This window comes from Rhinolophus sinicus, linkage group LG03, assembly GCF_036562045.2.
Source record: "Rhinolophus sinicus isolate RSC01 linkage group LG03, ASM3656204v1, whole genome shotgun sequence".
Lineage (NCBI taxonomy): Eukaryota > Metazoa > Chordata > Mammalia > Chiroptera > Rhinolophidae > Rhinolophus > Rhinolophus sinicus.
In genome coordinates, this window is record NC_133753.1 from 154,698,783 (window position 1) to 154,714,717 (window position 15,935).

The 15,935-nt window shown below is 37.3% G+C and overlaps 1 protein-coding gene across 4 annotated transcripts in view; it reads right to left on the minus strand.

The window, feature by feature from the left end:
• Positions 1-13,817, minus strand: part of BDP1 (BDP1 general transcription factor IIIB subunit) — a 78,566-nt gene extending 64,749 nt beyond the window's left edge. For 2 of the 4 annotated variants that reach the window (XR_012495098.1, XM_019728085.2), the window contains exons 1-7: positions 13,256-13,815; positions 11,454-11,730; positions 8,640-8,749; positions 7,709-7,768; positions 3,429-3,557; positions 2,156-2,289; positions 872-966 (exon numbers count right to left, since the gene is read on the minus strand). Coding sequence is in view for 3 of the 4 variants with exons in the window: in XM_019728085.2 (XP_019583644.2) it covers positions 872-966; positions 2,156-2,289; positions 3,429-3,557; positions 7,709-7,768; positions 8,640-8,749; positions 11,454-11,730; positions 13,256-13,467 (1,017 nt within the window). In the remaining variant the exon portion in view is untranslated. Of the gene's footprint in view, positions 1-871; positions 967-2,155; positions 2,290-3,428; positions 3,558-7,708; positions 7,769-8,639; positions 8,750-11,453; positions 11,731-13,255 lie in introns of all 4 variants that reach the window. The other 2 variants (XM_074328854.1, XM_074328853.1) reach the window with 2 other exon arrangements.
• Between the last annotated feature and the right edge of the window lie 2,118 nt (positions 13,818-15,935).

Here is a 15,935-nt window from a genome sequence, read left to right on the forward strand (position 1 = left end):
GAAATGAAAACACTAACTGAAAAAAGGTAACTGTACCCCATGTTCATTACCACATTATGTACAATAGCCAACACATGAAAACAACCTACGTATAAGTGTCCATTAATGGATGAATGGACAAAGAAATTGTGTATATACCTACACAATGGAATTATTATTCAGCCATAAAAAAGAATGACATCTTGCCATTTGCAACAACATGAATGAACCCTGAGGGTATTAGCTAAGTGAAATAAATCAGACAGAGAAAGACAAATACTGTATGATCTCTCTTATATTGGAATCTAAAAACAAACAAACAACCCAAGAGCTTGAATACATAGAGAAGATTGGTGGTTGCCAGACTTGGAGGTAAATGCATGATGGAATCATAAGGTAAAAAAATTAAAAAAAAAAATCCTAACCCCCATTGTGATGGTATTAGGAGGAGGTGGGGCATTTGGGAGGTAATTAGGTCATGAGGATAGAGACCTCATGAATGGGATCAGTGCCCTTATAAAAGGGGCCTCAGAGAGCTCTGGCCCTCTTTCCTGCACGTTAGTGTACAATAAGAAATCCTCAATCCAGAAGACAGCCCTCACCAGAATCTGACTATGCTGGCACACTGGTCTTGAACTTCCAGCCCCAGAGCTATGAGAAATAACTGTGTTGTTTATTAAAATGAAAAAAAAAATTACAAAGCAATATCCCTCATAAACAAAGATGTGTACCAAAAACATAATAGTGAAAATGGGCAGAATGATATTTAAACCAAAGGTTAAAAAAAATATATTAGTAACTGAAATTAATATAAAATAATATTGAATGTCAAAAATAATATTAGTAATTTTTAGTCTCTTTCCATTAAATAAATGTAATGGGTTTACTTTACCTTAATTTCTATCCTTGCTCTGTGAGGAAAAAGCTGTCCAATCATAGAAAAGTCAGTTCCTACCATGCTGATGGCTAGAAAAAACATATCTGTTTCTGTAAAAATAAATATTTAGAATGATTGAAAATTAATCTTCTCAATAATGCAGAGAGAAAAAAAATCTTACCACAGTATATATTTTGAGTTAAAAATATATTTGACAGTATTCAACAGTTTTTTTATTATAGTCCAGTAAATCTTCAGTCATAGAACTATGTCTATATACAAAACCATACATATTTCAATTTTATTGCAAAGAACTGCATGGATCTAAAAACATCCTCTTTAAACTTTTATACAGAAACATGGTATAAGAAATTTGCATGCTCATACCTAACAGCTAGAATTAAAAAAAGAGAGACATTCTGCCTATCTGGTCTCAAAATCAGTCATAGCCAGTACAATTATTACCGCTATATACGCAACTAAGATGTGTTTAGTGCAGAGGTGTCCAAACTGCGGCCCACGGGCCAACTGCAGCCCGAAATCCATTTTTAATTAGCCCGCAGCAAATTCCAAAAATATATTTAGTGTACTTAAATAAACCAGGTGAGGCAATACATACTTCACCTCGAGTGAGTGGCCCGGCTGTTTGTGTATTTTACCGCATATGGCCCTTGGTAAAAAACGTTGAAAAAAGTTTGGATATACCTGGTTTAGCAGTATGTGAAAGAAAGTAGCTAGAAAAATACATAAGAAACTGTTAACAGAAGTAAACTCAAGAAAATAGGATTGGGGAAGTCAGAGAAGTATAAAATCTTCTTTTTTGCTCTATATTATTCTGTTGTGTGTGAATTTTTTCCCAAAATAAACTGTATTATGTCTACAATAAAAACAAATAAGCAACAGCATGTAATAGTTATATACTTTTTTAACAGCATAATTTTTACTTTTAGAAACTTTACTGTGCATTACTATTGGAGGTAGAACATTATTATAAGCATTAGAAATACTGTTAATTCTTTATTAAAACAGTATTTGTTGTACAGGGACTTGACAGAGAGAAATACTCTGGCCAAAATGACCATAATGCTAATTCCTAAAAAGATTTCTAAGATAAAGTCAGAGATATAGTTCATGGTTCGGAGCAGAAGGGAGGTGCTAATAAAATTAGCTAGAGAGAAACAACATGGTTGTTTGCATTTTATTTACTTAGGTGAAACCTGGTTTGATTCAGAAACAGAAAAAATAATTCACTTCACTTCAAATAAATGACCTACACAATTTAAAATGAAAATTAATTACCTTTATTTGACCATGGTTTAGAGTAATAGTTTTTCCTAAAACTGGAATATGTAGTTGTAGAACCACGCTCAAATATGGGGTCATTTTCCTCAACAACACAGGGACCTTTTGTCCTTAAAACTTCTACAGTTAAACTGAAAGAAACACATTTTTTAGTAAGTCCACACTAAAAACAAAGAAACAAATAGTAAATGATATTTTAATAGTAATATTTTGAAATTTACCATAGCAATGTCATACATTTTCTAAGAATCCACTCATTTTCACTTAAATTGTGATTGCCAGGGAGTCAACTTTTTTTTAATCCTTAAAAGCAATATAAAATTTAGAAACTATCTTTGGGCAACCTAAAAAATTATTTATTTTACTGACTTCTGCATGCCTCCTATATTTAATATATATTATTTTATGCTAGACTCAAGAGATATTGAGAAATAAAAACATTTTATATTTATGTTTTACATTCCTGCACACAAAGCAGTTAAGTATGCCTTTAACTATTTAATGACCAGTAAAATCATCATCACAAAACAATGTACAAAAACTATTACTGACAATATTACATTTACTGACAACATTACATTACTAATAATATTACATTTACAGAACATAGAATTTGTGTTCTGACTTTTTTACAAATTAAAACTCTCAGAAGACTTTCCATCCCTCTTTCTTATTTACTTAACAAATTATCTTCTTTTAAAAATACACTTTGGACAAACAACTAAATTCCACAATACCAAATTTGAGAAATGAAACATTTTAACTGAGAAATTGAACCAAAAAGAGAATTAAACCTCACCATAACAAAAGCCAGGAAATGTTAAATCTGTTTCATTACAGTTGCATTAGTTACCACCATACACCAAAATATGGTATTTGTTAATAATATGAAAATTTGAATATTGACTTCAAGACTGAATCAGTATTTGAAATCTATCCTCAGTAGAAGACAGCATGTGATTAGCTCAATAGCTCCTTCCAATTACCAGTAAACTTGGTTAAACAATGTTAGTAGGTTAATGGATCAAGTCAGCAGTGCCCACATACAAAAACATACAAAATCTTCTTATACAAAATGCAGAATTACAAAAATTGCTAAAAATTAAAATTGAATACAGCACACAATTCTATTTACGATATCCATTATGCAAATATAAATGTTAGAGACTAAGTTACCATGACAGGTACAGAAACTCAATCTCTCTCATTAGACAAAGCAATTTAGTTCTCATGAAACCACAATCTCTCTCGCTTTTTTTTTTTAACTTACCTTTCTTCATCCAAAATTATAGAACCATCTTCTGCCACTTTCACTCGGGGAACCAGCAATGGCCCTTCATCCATTTCTTCTTCTACTTCTTCATTATCTTCAGCATCAGGAGTACTCTTATCTTCTTGCCTACCAAAGACAGATTAATTCATATATCCGTGAGAAAAAGTGTCTCCAACTACTAGTATGAACTTCTAAAATAAATTATTGCAAATTCAACTTTGTAGATATTCCCAACTTTCCCTATAACCTAATTGAAAATACTTAGGTTGTTAAGGACATAGTTATAAGATTTTCTCAAATTTTATCTGGTAGCATTTAATAAGAATTCTTTACTCTCTTTGAAGATAAAGAGAAATAAATGCTCATCTTTTCTATCTCAACAGAGTATGAGAGTAAACCATCCAGGTATTACAGAATTAACAAAAATAACCATTACATTTATATAGCAACAGTTTCTAGATCATTTTATTAACTCTTCAAAACAATCCTTGGGGATGAGTATTTTCATACTCTTTTGAGGCTTGGAGAAGATAAGTACCTTTTGCTCTAGATAACACAACAGTAAGGGTAGATCAAGAAGCCAAACACAGTTTTCCAAGTAATGACTCCAAATTCCATATACTTTCCAATTAATTACATTGTCCCCCTTAAGGTTTTACTGAAGCAAACATAACTTATAAATCTATAAAACCATAACAGATTTGTAGCTTGACAGTACAGTTTTAAAACAATATGGAGTCTAAGCAAAACAGTAATCATTACTTAATAAGCCCTGAAGCACCTAACAACCACAAAATCCCAATATGTCTGCTAATTTTCCACAATCCCTCACCTTGAATTATAAGGCTACCATAACTTCCTAAGAGGTCTCTTGGAGGGCTTTTTTGGAGTAAACTAACATGACAAGGCAACAGGAGCTTGTACAAAAAATGAGACTCTCTAGTGACACCAAAACTGTACCTACTGCTGGACAGCACACACGGGATGCTAAAACAACAACAACAACAACAAAAAAACACTAAAAACAAAACAAAGGGGAAAGGGAAAGAGAGAAAAATGGAAAGGAAAAATAAAAATACTATATACATGCTTGCTTAAATAAACATAGAATGATATTTCAAAAAATTGGTAACATTTGTTGCTTCCAGGGAGAGGAACAAGATGGCAGAAAAACAGAGTTGGAAGACTTCACAGTATACTTGTTACTTTTGAATTTTGTACCATGTGAATATATTATTATTCTAAAGCAAAACAAAACCTCTTTAAATTCTAAAAGCTTTAATTTAAAAGCATATGATCCTCAACAAAATATTAGCAAACCTAATTCAGCAATAATTTAAAAAGATTATACACCACAACCAAGTGGGATTCATTCCTGGTATGCAATGTTGGTGCAATACCTGCAAGTCAGTTAACATGATATACCACATTAGCAAAATGAAAAATAGAAATCATATGGTCATATCAACAGATGCAGAAAAAGCATCTGACGAAATCCAGCATCCATTTATGATAAAAACTCTGAGCAAAGTGGTAACAGAGGGATCATATCTCAACATAATAAAGGCCATATATAATAAACCCACACTTAACATCATACTCAATGGGGAAAAGCTAAAAGCATTTTAGCTTTAAGATCAGGAACAAGACAAGGTTGCCCACTTTCACCACTTTTATTCAATATAGTTCTGGAATTTCTAGCCACAGCAATCAGACAAGAAAAAGAAATAAAAGGCATCCAAGTTGGAAAGGAGAAATAAAACTGTCATTATACACATATGACATGGTACTGTATACAGAGAATCCCGAAGACTCCACCAAAAAACTATCAGAGCTGATAAATGAATTTAGAAAAGTAGCAAGATACAAAATTAATATTCAGAAATCAGTTGCATTTGTATACACCATAACAAACAATCAGAAGGAGAAATTAAGAAAACAATCCCATTTACAATTGCTTCAAAAACAATAAAATACTTAGGAATAAATTTAACCAAGGAATTAAAACACATGCACTTAAAAAACTGTAAGACATTGAAGAGAGAAATTAAAGAACATACAAATAAATGGAAACATACCATGCTCATGGATAGAAAGAATTAATATAGTTAAAATGTCCATACTTCCTAAGGCAATATATAGAGTCAATGCAATCCCTATCAAATTACCAATGACATTTTTGACAGAACTAGAACATATAATCCTAAAATTGATATGGAACCATAAAAGACCCTGAATAACCACAACAATCTTGAGAAATAAAAACAAAGTGGGAGGTTATCATGCTACCTGACATCAAATCATATACTACAAGGTGATAGTAATCAAAACAGTATGGTACTGGCATAAAAACAGACACATAGATGAATGGAACAGAATAGAGAGCCCAGAAATAAATCCATGCCTATATGGTCATTTAATCTAAGACAATGAAAGCAAGAATTTACATTAGGGTAAAGACAGTCTGTTTAATAAATGGTACTGGGAAAATTGGACAGACATGCAAAAAAATGAAGCTGAACTGCCTTCTTACACCATATACAAGAATAAATTCAAAATCGGCTAAAGACTTAAATGTAAGATCTGAAACCACAAAACTCCTAGAAGAAAATATAGGAAGTAAATTTGTAGACATTACCCTTAGTAATATTTTTATTGATATATCCCCTTAGACAAAGGAAGCAAAAGGAAAAATAAACATGTGGGATTACATCAAACTAAAAAGTTTTTTTTTCACAGAAAGGAAACCATAAATAAAACAAAAAAGCATCCTACTGAACGGGAGAAGACATTTGCCAATGATACATCAGATAAAGGGTTAATGTCCAAAATTTATAAAAAACTCATACAACTCTACACCAAAAAAACAAATAACCCAATTACAAAATGGGCAGAGGACACAAAGAAACATTTTTCTAAAGAGGACATACATATGGCCAACAGACATATGAAAAAATGCTCAACATCACTAAAGAGAGAAATGCAAATGAAAACCACAATGAGATACCACCTTGCCCCACTCAGAATGGCTATCATCAATAAACCAACAAAAAAACAAGAGCTGGCGAGGATGTGGAGAAAAGGGAACCCTCGTGCAGTGTTGGTGGGATTGCAGATTGGTGCAGCCACTAGGGAAATAAGCATGGAGGTACCTCAAAAAATTGAAAATGGAACTACTTTATGACCCAGCAATTCCACTCGTGGGTATCTATCCAAAGAAATCCAAAACACTAATTTAAAAAATATATGCACCCCTATGTTTACTGCAGCGCTATTCACAATAGCCAAGATATTGAAGCAAACAAAATGCCCATCAATAGATGATTGGATAAAGAAACTGTGGTACATTTATACAATGGAGTATTACTCAGCCATAAAGAAGAATAAAATCTTACCATTTGCCACGACATGGATGGACCTAGAAAATATCATGCTAAGTGAACTAAGCGAGATGGAGAAAGACAAATACCATATGATCTCACTTATATGTAGAATCTAAAGAATATAACAAATGAGCGAACAAAAAATAGACTCAGAGATATACAGAAAAAAACAAGTGACGGTTGCTAGATGGGACGAGGTGGGGATGGGAGAGAAGGTAAAGGGATTAGAAAGTACAAATCAGTAGTCACAATAGTTCCACAAGGATATGAAAGACAGTTTGGGGAATATAATCAATAATGTTATAAAGATTATGTAGGGTGCCAGATGGGCACTGGACTTATTAGGGAGACCACATGCAGATGCCTGACCACTGCGCTATACGCCTGAAGCTGAAGTCGAATGTCAACTATAATTAAACATATATACACACACACACACACACACACACATACATGTGTGTGTACACACACACGCACACACACACATACACATACAAATAGTCACGGGATGTGGGTACAACACAGGGAATACAGTCAATGGAATTCTAACAGCTATATTCAATGTCAGAGGGGTAGTAGATTGGGGGGGGTTATCACTTTTTGAGGGGTGCAAATGTCTAACTATTACATTGTTTTGTACACCTGAAACTAAACAAAATAAAAATAAATTTTAAAAATCATAACATTAGCCATTTATGTATGTAATACACAAATAGCTTGAGGCTTTCTTATTGATTTAAATCAGGCAGGAACTTTTATTCTTGTTAGTGATTCTATTTAAAAATTCCTATCCCATGTAATTTGACTACAACAGGAAGTATCATTTGATTTCTTTTTTTTTTAAATGTACACATACCAGAATATATTCAAAACAGAGTAAGATAAGATGCTTACACTCTTGTCTGGACTGGTGTCAATGATTTTTCAGTTTTCTTTTCTTGCTCCAGTGAAGAACTATTAAACACAAACAACAGAATACTTTTTAATAATTTACATCTTGCCAATTCTATCTGTAGGCAAGAAGGAAATCATTTTAATTTGCATTTTTTAAATGATATACCGTAACATTAGTATTGATAGTAATGTGTCTCAACAAGATAGTGTGTCTTAACAGACAATTTTTCAGTCAAAAATTTTTGTCATCAAGTATAAATAATTTGTTTGGCCCAAAGTGGGGAACTCTCTTACCCTCTGATTCCTCAGTGAAGGGAGGCTCCCAGTCCCAAGGCATGAAACAACCTAGTGGCTCGTCAAACACTCAAAACCTAGGTTTCTGGCCCTTCCCTCAACTAGGCCAAAGACCTAGTGAACCTGAAAAAATCTATACTGAAAATATGCCACTACTCCTACATCCACTGGCTAAACCATCAACAACACAACACTGAAGAGATTTATCATAAACCCTCTGCTTCCCCAGGCTAACTTTGATCAAAGAAACTTTGTTCTTGGATTTGTTAATCAAATGCCACTGTCTTTAATTAAGAGACAAGGCATAAAAAGTAGATCACACCTTTCAGTCAGGTTACATATAGTATGCAAGAAATAGAAATTGCAATCATGATAAAGCTTAGTTAATTTTACTATATCTTAGTGATATAACAAAGGAAACTTATTTTTAATCTCAGAGGTGAAGGGCCTTACCATTCCAAGAATGCAGTTACTTGAAATATCACTAATTTTTGTTGTCAAATTCTATTTAAAAGGACATCAGATGTGCTATAAATTTTGTCAACATGTTTTTGGAAAACATGACACTGTACTCTAAAAATTATACTTAAATCATTACATACTGAAACAAAATAAAACAAAAATAAAGTTTACTTACATCATTGGATTCTTATCTGGAAGGTAATATATGAAGTCTCTCATAGTCATTTTTGAACGATCTGGTGGCCTCTGACTTTCATTTACGGCATATTTGTTTTTCCATTGCTTCTAGATACACACACACACACACACACACACACAATAAAAAATCCACTTTTATTTTATAAATACAGAATTTCAAATGTACTATATTCAAGTATACAGCCAAGTGTTGCAATCACTGCAAGTGCTTAATATCACTCCTACCACAATTATGCCTAATTTTAGGAAATATTTTATAAACTGAGTATTAAAGAGTTATAGCACATTAAGCAATTTTAAAAACTAAAGTGACTGGGACTTGATAAAAGCCCAATGTTTAAAAGCATGCTTACTGATGCCTTTTATCTACAATAGTTTACCAAAAATTTATAAATGCATAGCTTGTTTACCCTGCAGTGAACTGGAATTCTCTGTATTTTATAAAATTCTTGAAGCAAATGTTTAATTTTCAATTGCCCAAAATAAACCTAATTAATCAGATTCTACACAACAGAACACTTTTAGAAGCCTAGATTTTAGAGGATATGGATTCAAATCCCTTATCCTCCACTGATATTTGACAAAAGAAATAACCTGTTTGAGCTTGTTTTCTAATGTATAAAATAGTAATATCTACTTCACACAGAGAGAATTAAATAACAAGTATAAAGCACCAAGCTAAGTGTCTTCCTCTTAATTAAAATAATTCTATAATTAATAATAAGAGCTGACATTTGTTGGGCTCTTATTATTTGCCAGACACTAGTCTAAATAGTTTTGCATGTATTAACTCATTGAATCTTCACAAACCTCCAATGAGGTAGATACTATCATTAGTTCTATTTTAAACATGAGGAAATAGACATAGAAAGATTAAAATGCCTAAAGTAACAGTCAGTAACCGATGATTCAAACTTTAAGTATCTAACACCAAAGCTTGCATGCTTCACTATTGTTACATAATACTCTCAGAAAAATAATTTTCAAGATTAAAAAGAACATGGACTCTATGCAAACATGCAAATTTTTCCCATTTGCAATTTTCCATATTGTCTGTGTTTTCTTGCATCTCGTTGAGTTTTTTAAGAACTGCAATCTTGAATTCTCTGTCATTTAAGTCACATATTTCCATATCTTTAAGTTCCTTTTCTGGAGACTTTTCACTTTCTTTCTGAACTGTCTTGTTGCCTTGGTTATTCGTGGCAATTATTGATTTATTATTTCTCTTCCTAGACATCTACAGGAGTGGCTTCTGCAACAGGTTGATAGGAAGAGGTCTTTCGTTTTCCAGTACTTGTTGGTAGAATGTTTTATTTTCTCTCCGACTGCAGCCTTTTTCTCTCTCTCTCTCTCTCTCACACACACACACACACACACACACACACACACACACACACAGTAGTGCTATATTTTCTCTGCACTATTCCAGCTTCTCACACAATGGTGGGATTCCCTGGGAGACGGGCTTCTCCTCTGTTAATAGTTCGCCTGGGTCACAGGGCACACTGTCCAGGTGGGTATGCGGAGAGCTTTTGAAGTTCCAAAGCTCTTCCTGCACCAGATTCAGAGCCCGTATGTTTCAGCAGTTCTGTTTACTCCTGCAGGGATCCGCCCAGATAGGTGGGGCAGGGGCGGGGTGAGTTGTGAGAGGTGGCCCAGAGCAATGGCGGCGACCACCACCACAGCTGGTCCTGCTTCCACAGCTCCCTCCCCTTTGCCAGAACTAGTTGGGCTGCGAATTTGTGTCTGTGGTCCACAGTTCTCAGAACAGCAAATATTTTGTTCTTTTGCTCTGACACTGCTACTGTTCTGTTTCTAGCACTGGGCAGGTGGGGGCGGGGTGAGCTCTGGGAGGGTAGGGAGGGGGCGGCTAGTCTCAGTGCCTAAGGCTTCCATTCTCTGCTTGGCAGTGAGGGCTTAAACCACCGTTTTCAGCCTTCTTCCCTCAGTCTTTTCTCCGAGGTCTCTCCCGTGAGCGTTGGGTTCAGCCGTGTTATATGCTGCCCCTCAGCCCTGTGGGCCATGAGCAGAGCCCTAGCAGTCCGAGTTCTTCCCTCTCCCGCAGCTGCGGTAGTTCTGGGAAGCAGCGAGCTCGGAGCACTGAGCTAGGTCTGCGTCCTGCGCCCAAGCGGCTCCGTCTCCGCACTTCTCCCCTTCCTCCTTCCCCCGCTCACGCGATTCCCGCACCTTTAGGTGATTTCAGTAGTGGGCCTCTTCGTCTTGCCTGTCTGCTGTGCAGGGAGTCCTTTGTGGAGTTATTGTTGTTCGATTAGTTGTAAATTCCAGGGGAGATTTACAGAGGCTCACCTCATGCCGCCATTTTGATGACATCTCCAATAATTTTCCATATTGTCAATTTAGAAAATAGTACCAATTCATTTTCAGTCAACTATATCTGTCTTAAACCAAACGAATATAACTCATGTCACTTGGACACCCTCACAAAAAAATCTGATTGAAAGCTTATTTTATAAATATGCTTGTGTGTTTGTGTGTGTGTATGTGTGTGTGTGAAAGAGAAACTTCTATTTAGGCCTTCACCAAAAACAATAAAAAATATAGATGAAATACATAAAAATTAGTATCATGGAAAAAAATAGCGTAAATCCATAGCGCTTCTTAACCATTTTGTTAATAAAAGGGGATACTCTACTAACATGAGGGATGTTATTTGGTTTTATTCCCCCATAAAAATGCTACACATGCTTATTTTTCCTCCAAATGATGCCTGACTGACATAACAACAGAAATCTAACAGGCAACAGTTAAAATTCGAATTTTTCTCTCTTACCTTCTCTTTTCTTAATTCTTCTTTTAACATTTCTCTCAGTTTCTGGGCTTTATATATTCGGTACCTGTCTGAGCATGGCTGTTTCTCTTCAGTTGGAATGGGGTTTGGCTGTGAGGTTTCTTGATTAACTGTAGATAAGGGATGAGGTTCTGAAGGAACACTGACACTAGGCTTAACCAGGGTAGGAATACTTGGTATCCGTTTTCTCCTCTGTGAAACAGTAGAGGAAGATTTACCGGATTCTTCAACATCATTCTCACCATCAGTCTTTTCATCACTGTTGTAATTCAGAAAGAAAAAAAGGACATCATGGATCTTCTTTTAAATACTCTAATTTTAAAAACTAGTCGGGTAAAAATCCAAAACTGTAAAGTCTCATTATTTAAAAAATCAATGACTTGAGATACATGTTAATTGAGACAGAGCTTGCAATAAAAATTTGTAGTAAATCTTAACAGACATGTAAATTCTAATGAAAACTGTTAATCATTTTACAAAATTCAAGTCCCTAAGCACATTAGAGCACATAATTTTATGCTCATGCCAGGTCCCTCAAAAAAGAAAAAAAAAAAACTGACAAAAACAAAGCTTGATTAGCCTAATTTGAATCACTAGATAACTAAGAGTTGTTTCTTTAAACTTTAACTTTATAATGTATATATATAATTTAAAATTTCTAATCCATATTGCCATTCCCCTAAAGTGATCTAAATTACTGGCATTTCATTTTATCAACCTGGGATCAGTCAAACCAAAACATGTAAAACTTCAAGCCTCTGAAATCCTGGTATGGCAATATTTGAAGATACACATTTAGTTACATTAATCAAACTAAATTCTGTTTGAGGCAGCAATAATTTGTCTTTTGTCAAGCACACCTTTACAGCGATCAAACTCTTCAGTCAAAAAAGCGCTCAGTCATTCCATATATTAGATATAGTTCAGATTGGATACAAATTTCAGGAATGGTCTGAAAGCCAGTTAAGTCAAGAAAACAAGAGGTGTTAAGTCAAGAAGTGTCCAATTAGGCCCGCCCGGTGGCTCAGGTGGTTGGAGCGCATCCTCTCAACCACAAGGTTGCCGGTTCGACTCCCGGCAACTAGCAAAGGCAACTGGACCTGGAGCTGAGCTGTGCCCTCCACAACTAGGACTGAAAGAACAACTTGAAGCTGAACAGCACCCTCCACAACTGAGATTGAAAGGACAACAACTTGACTTGGAAAAAAGGCCTGGAAGTACACACTGTTCCCCAATAAAGTCCTGTTCCCCTTCCCCAATAAAATCTTTAAAAACAACAAAAAAAGGGCCCAATTAGCTCAGCTGGTTAGAGCATGGTGCTAATAACACCAAGGTTGCAGGCGCGATTCCCACATGGGCCACTCTGAGCTGCCCACTCCTTAAAAACAAAACCAAAAAAAGCTGTTTCAAACATTTTTAAACTACTTATCCCTGCAAAGCACTACAGAAGAATGAAAACGATAGTAACCTGTAAATTCTCTAATGAACAGTATCACATGCAGATATTCTTCACTTCAAGACAGTTACACCTGGATTCCTCCCACGACCACTTGAAGACAGGGTCCCCTCCTTGAGAATCTATAGATCATTAAAACATCCACATGTGCCACACCCTGTGGTCAGAGGCACAAACTGTAGTTTGGAGTGGGTTCATCCGGCCTCAATTATAACACTTAGTGCAAGCGAGGGAGTTACTCCAACGGTCAAGTTCATCTGCTCAGCTTCCACCTGACAGGACCGTGGAGGCGGAGCAGATGAAGATGCTCCCCTCTTCAAGCATTTACCTGCTCCTGGGAGCCTCTTCTTGGAGCTCCGCTCCTCCGAAATCCACCGGGGGCTCATCTGTGGGCTCCGCTGGCTTCGGGGCAGAGGCGGCTGCAGGTTCCGGCGGCCTGGGAGCTTCTTGTCCACGCTGGGGATTGGAGGCGGTGGAGCCCCTGGCGCCTACACCAGGCCTGACATTCGGCTTCACGCTAAGGCGTGCCCTGCGGAACATGGCGGAGCCAGGGGGCCCGGGGAGGCGGCCCCAAGGCCGCTCTCAGCCCCGAGCCCCGGTTGCTGCCCGGGGAGGGGGTTAGGAACTACGCCCTCCCCACAAAGCCACAAACCAGGCCAGCAGGCAGCTACCGCAGTTTCACGCCCCCGCCGCCTCCTCCTGCCTCCCGCCGCCGCCTCTTCTTCATGACCCTGCTACTACACTGAGAGCTAAGTTTCCCCTACACCTTGCTCCCGCCCTCAGAAGGCGCCTGAACTAATTGCGTCATCAGCGAGCGCCTCGGAATTACATAAGACGCACTCCGCCCGTAGCCATGGTAACTGTCAAACTACAGAGTCTAGGTTACTTGTGAACCGGAAATAGCAACGCAAGGCGTGTGCTCTCCCCTCTCCAGGGGTCCTTAGGAGTTGATGAAAAGAGGGGAAGGAAGTAGTCAATCCCTCAGCCCAAAATTTTACAGGAACTATTATAATCTCTGGCCGATTTTGTTTTCAGAGGGTCCTGCAGAGCAGTGTCTGTTCACCAGCACATCCCCAGGGCTTAGAAATTCTAAATTGAGTAGAACAAAGATTAGAAATTCAGGTGTGAAGAAATTGATAATAGTCACCTCCTAGGAGGGGAACTGGGTTTTGGGGGAACATGTCATGGGAGGAAGACCATTCACTGTATATGCTTGTGTACTTTTTTACTGTGAATGTATTACCTGTTCAAGAAGTATTATAGTTAAAACTTTGTAAATTAATGTATTTTTTCTAAAGGAGGGTGCAGCTCATAGTGGCCCACACGGGGATCAAACTGGGAATCAAACCAGCAACCTTGGTGTTATCAGCACCAATCTCTAACCAACTAAGCTAACCGGCCATCCCCAATGTGAGTATTCTTAATCTGCTTCAGGAAATATCAGTAGAGCAATAAATGACATTCTGGTTGGGAAGAAAAATACAACAAACAAATGAGCAAGATAACTTAAGAATGCATTACTGTGTACAGAGTCAGATGGGTGCTAGACTTATTGGGGGGATCACTTCATAAATTATATAAATGCCTAACCACTGCACTGTATGTACACATGAAACTAATATAAAATAATATTGAATGCCAACTACAATTAAATATATATATATATATATATATATATATATATATATATATAGTCACGGGATATAAAGCACAGCATAGGGAATATAGTCAGTGGTATTGTAATAGCTATGTACAGTGTTACATGGGTAGTAGGTTTGTTGGGGATAACTTTGTAAAATCCGTAAATGTCTAATCACTGCGTTGTTTTGTACCCTGAAACTAATTTAAAAAATAATTAATAAAAGAATGCATTAAATGCCATAAAAGAAATATAAAGGGTAATATGACAGATTAATAGGAGACTGGCTTACTTTAGGTAGGATGGTTAGGGAAGGCCTCTATGATAGAGGAAAATTGGCCAGAGACAAGGTTGGCTCTACAGAGTGTGGGCCGTGTTTGAACCTGCAATACAAATCCCCTGACTCATGGAAACACAAAGGCTTAACTTCCTTCTTGAAAAGAGAAAATGAACATCCTGCTACATTAATAACAAAATGTCAAAGGAATAAAGTCCTGAATTGACTGAGGAGATTACTAGGTCAACCAGAGGGAGAAAAAGAGACAAGTGCTTTTGAGAGTAGAAAGGCAAGGCTGAGGCACAGAAAAGAGATTCCTCCAAGACTGGGAAGAAGATAGAGGCCTGTGGGTTCTGTGGGCTCCCTCCCGTATTCTGGGGAAGGAACAGAACCTCAGATAAACCTAAAAGAGCTCAAGAACGCTACAAAGAAACCCCTGCTGAAGATGTGTCAGGAATCTTGGAAGCCACTGCCGCCGGGACCATATAGCTTTGGACAGCAAATTATGGTATAAACTGAAGACACAAGGACCTTCCCCAAATGTTCTGCTCCACATAAGAGTCTAGGGTTAACCACAATTTCGTAGTTAAAGAATCAATAATTTTTGGGGCCGGCCTGGTGGCTCAGGTGGTTGGAGCTCCGTGCTCCTAACTCCAAAGGCTGCCGGTTCGATTCCCACATGGGCCAGTGGGTTCTCAACCACAAGGTTGCCAGTTCAATTCCTCGAGTCCCACAAGGGATGGTGGGCAGTGCCCCTGCAACTAAAATTGAACACGGCACCTTGAGCTGAGCTGCCTCCCGGATGGCTCAGTTGGTTGGAGCACAGGCTCTCAACCACAAGGTTGCCAGTTTCAATTCCTCGACTCCCTCAAGGGATGGTGGGCAGTGCCCCCTGCAACTAAAATTCAACACAGCACCTTGAGCTGAGGGGCTGCTGAGCTCCTGGATGGCTCAGTTGGTTGGAGTGCACCCTCTCAACCACAAGGTTGCCGGTTCGACTCCCGCAAGGGATAGTGGGCTGTGCCCCCTGCAACTACCAACGGCAACTGGACCTGGAGCTGAGCTGCGCCCTCCACAACTAAGACTAAAAGA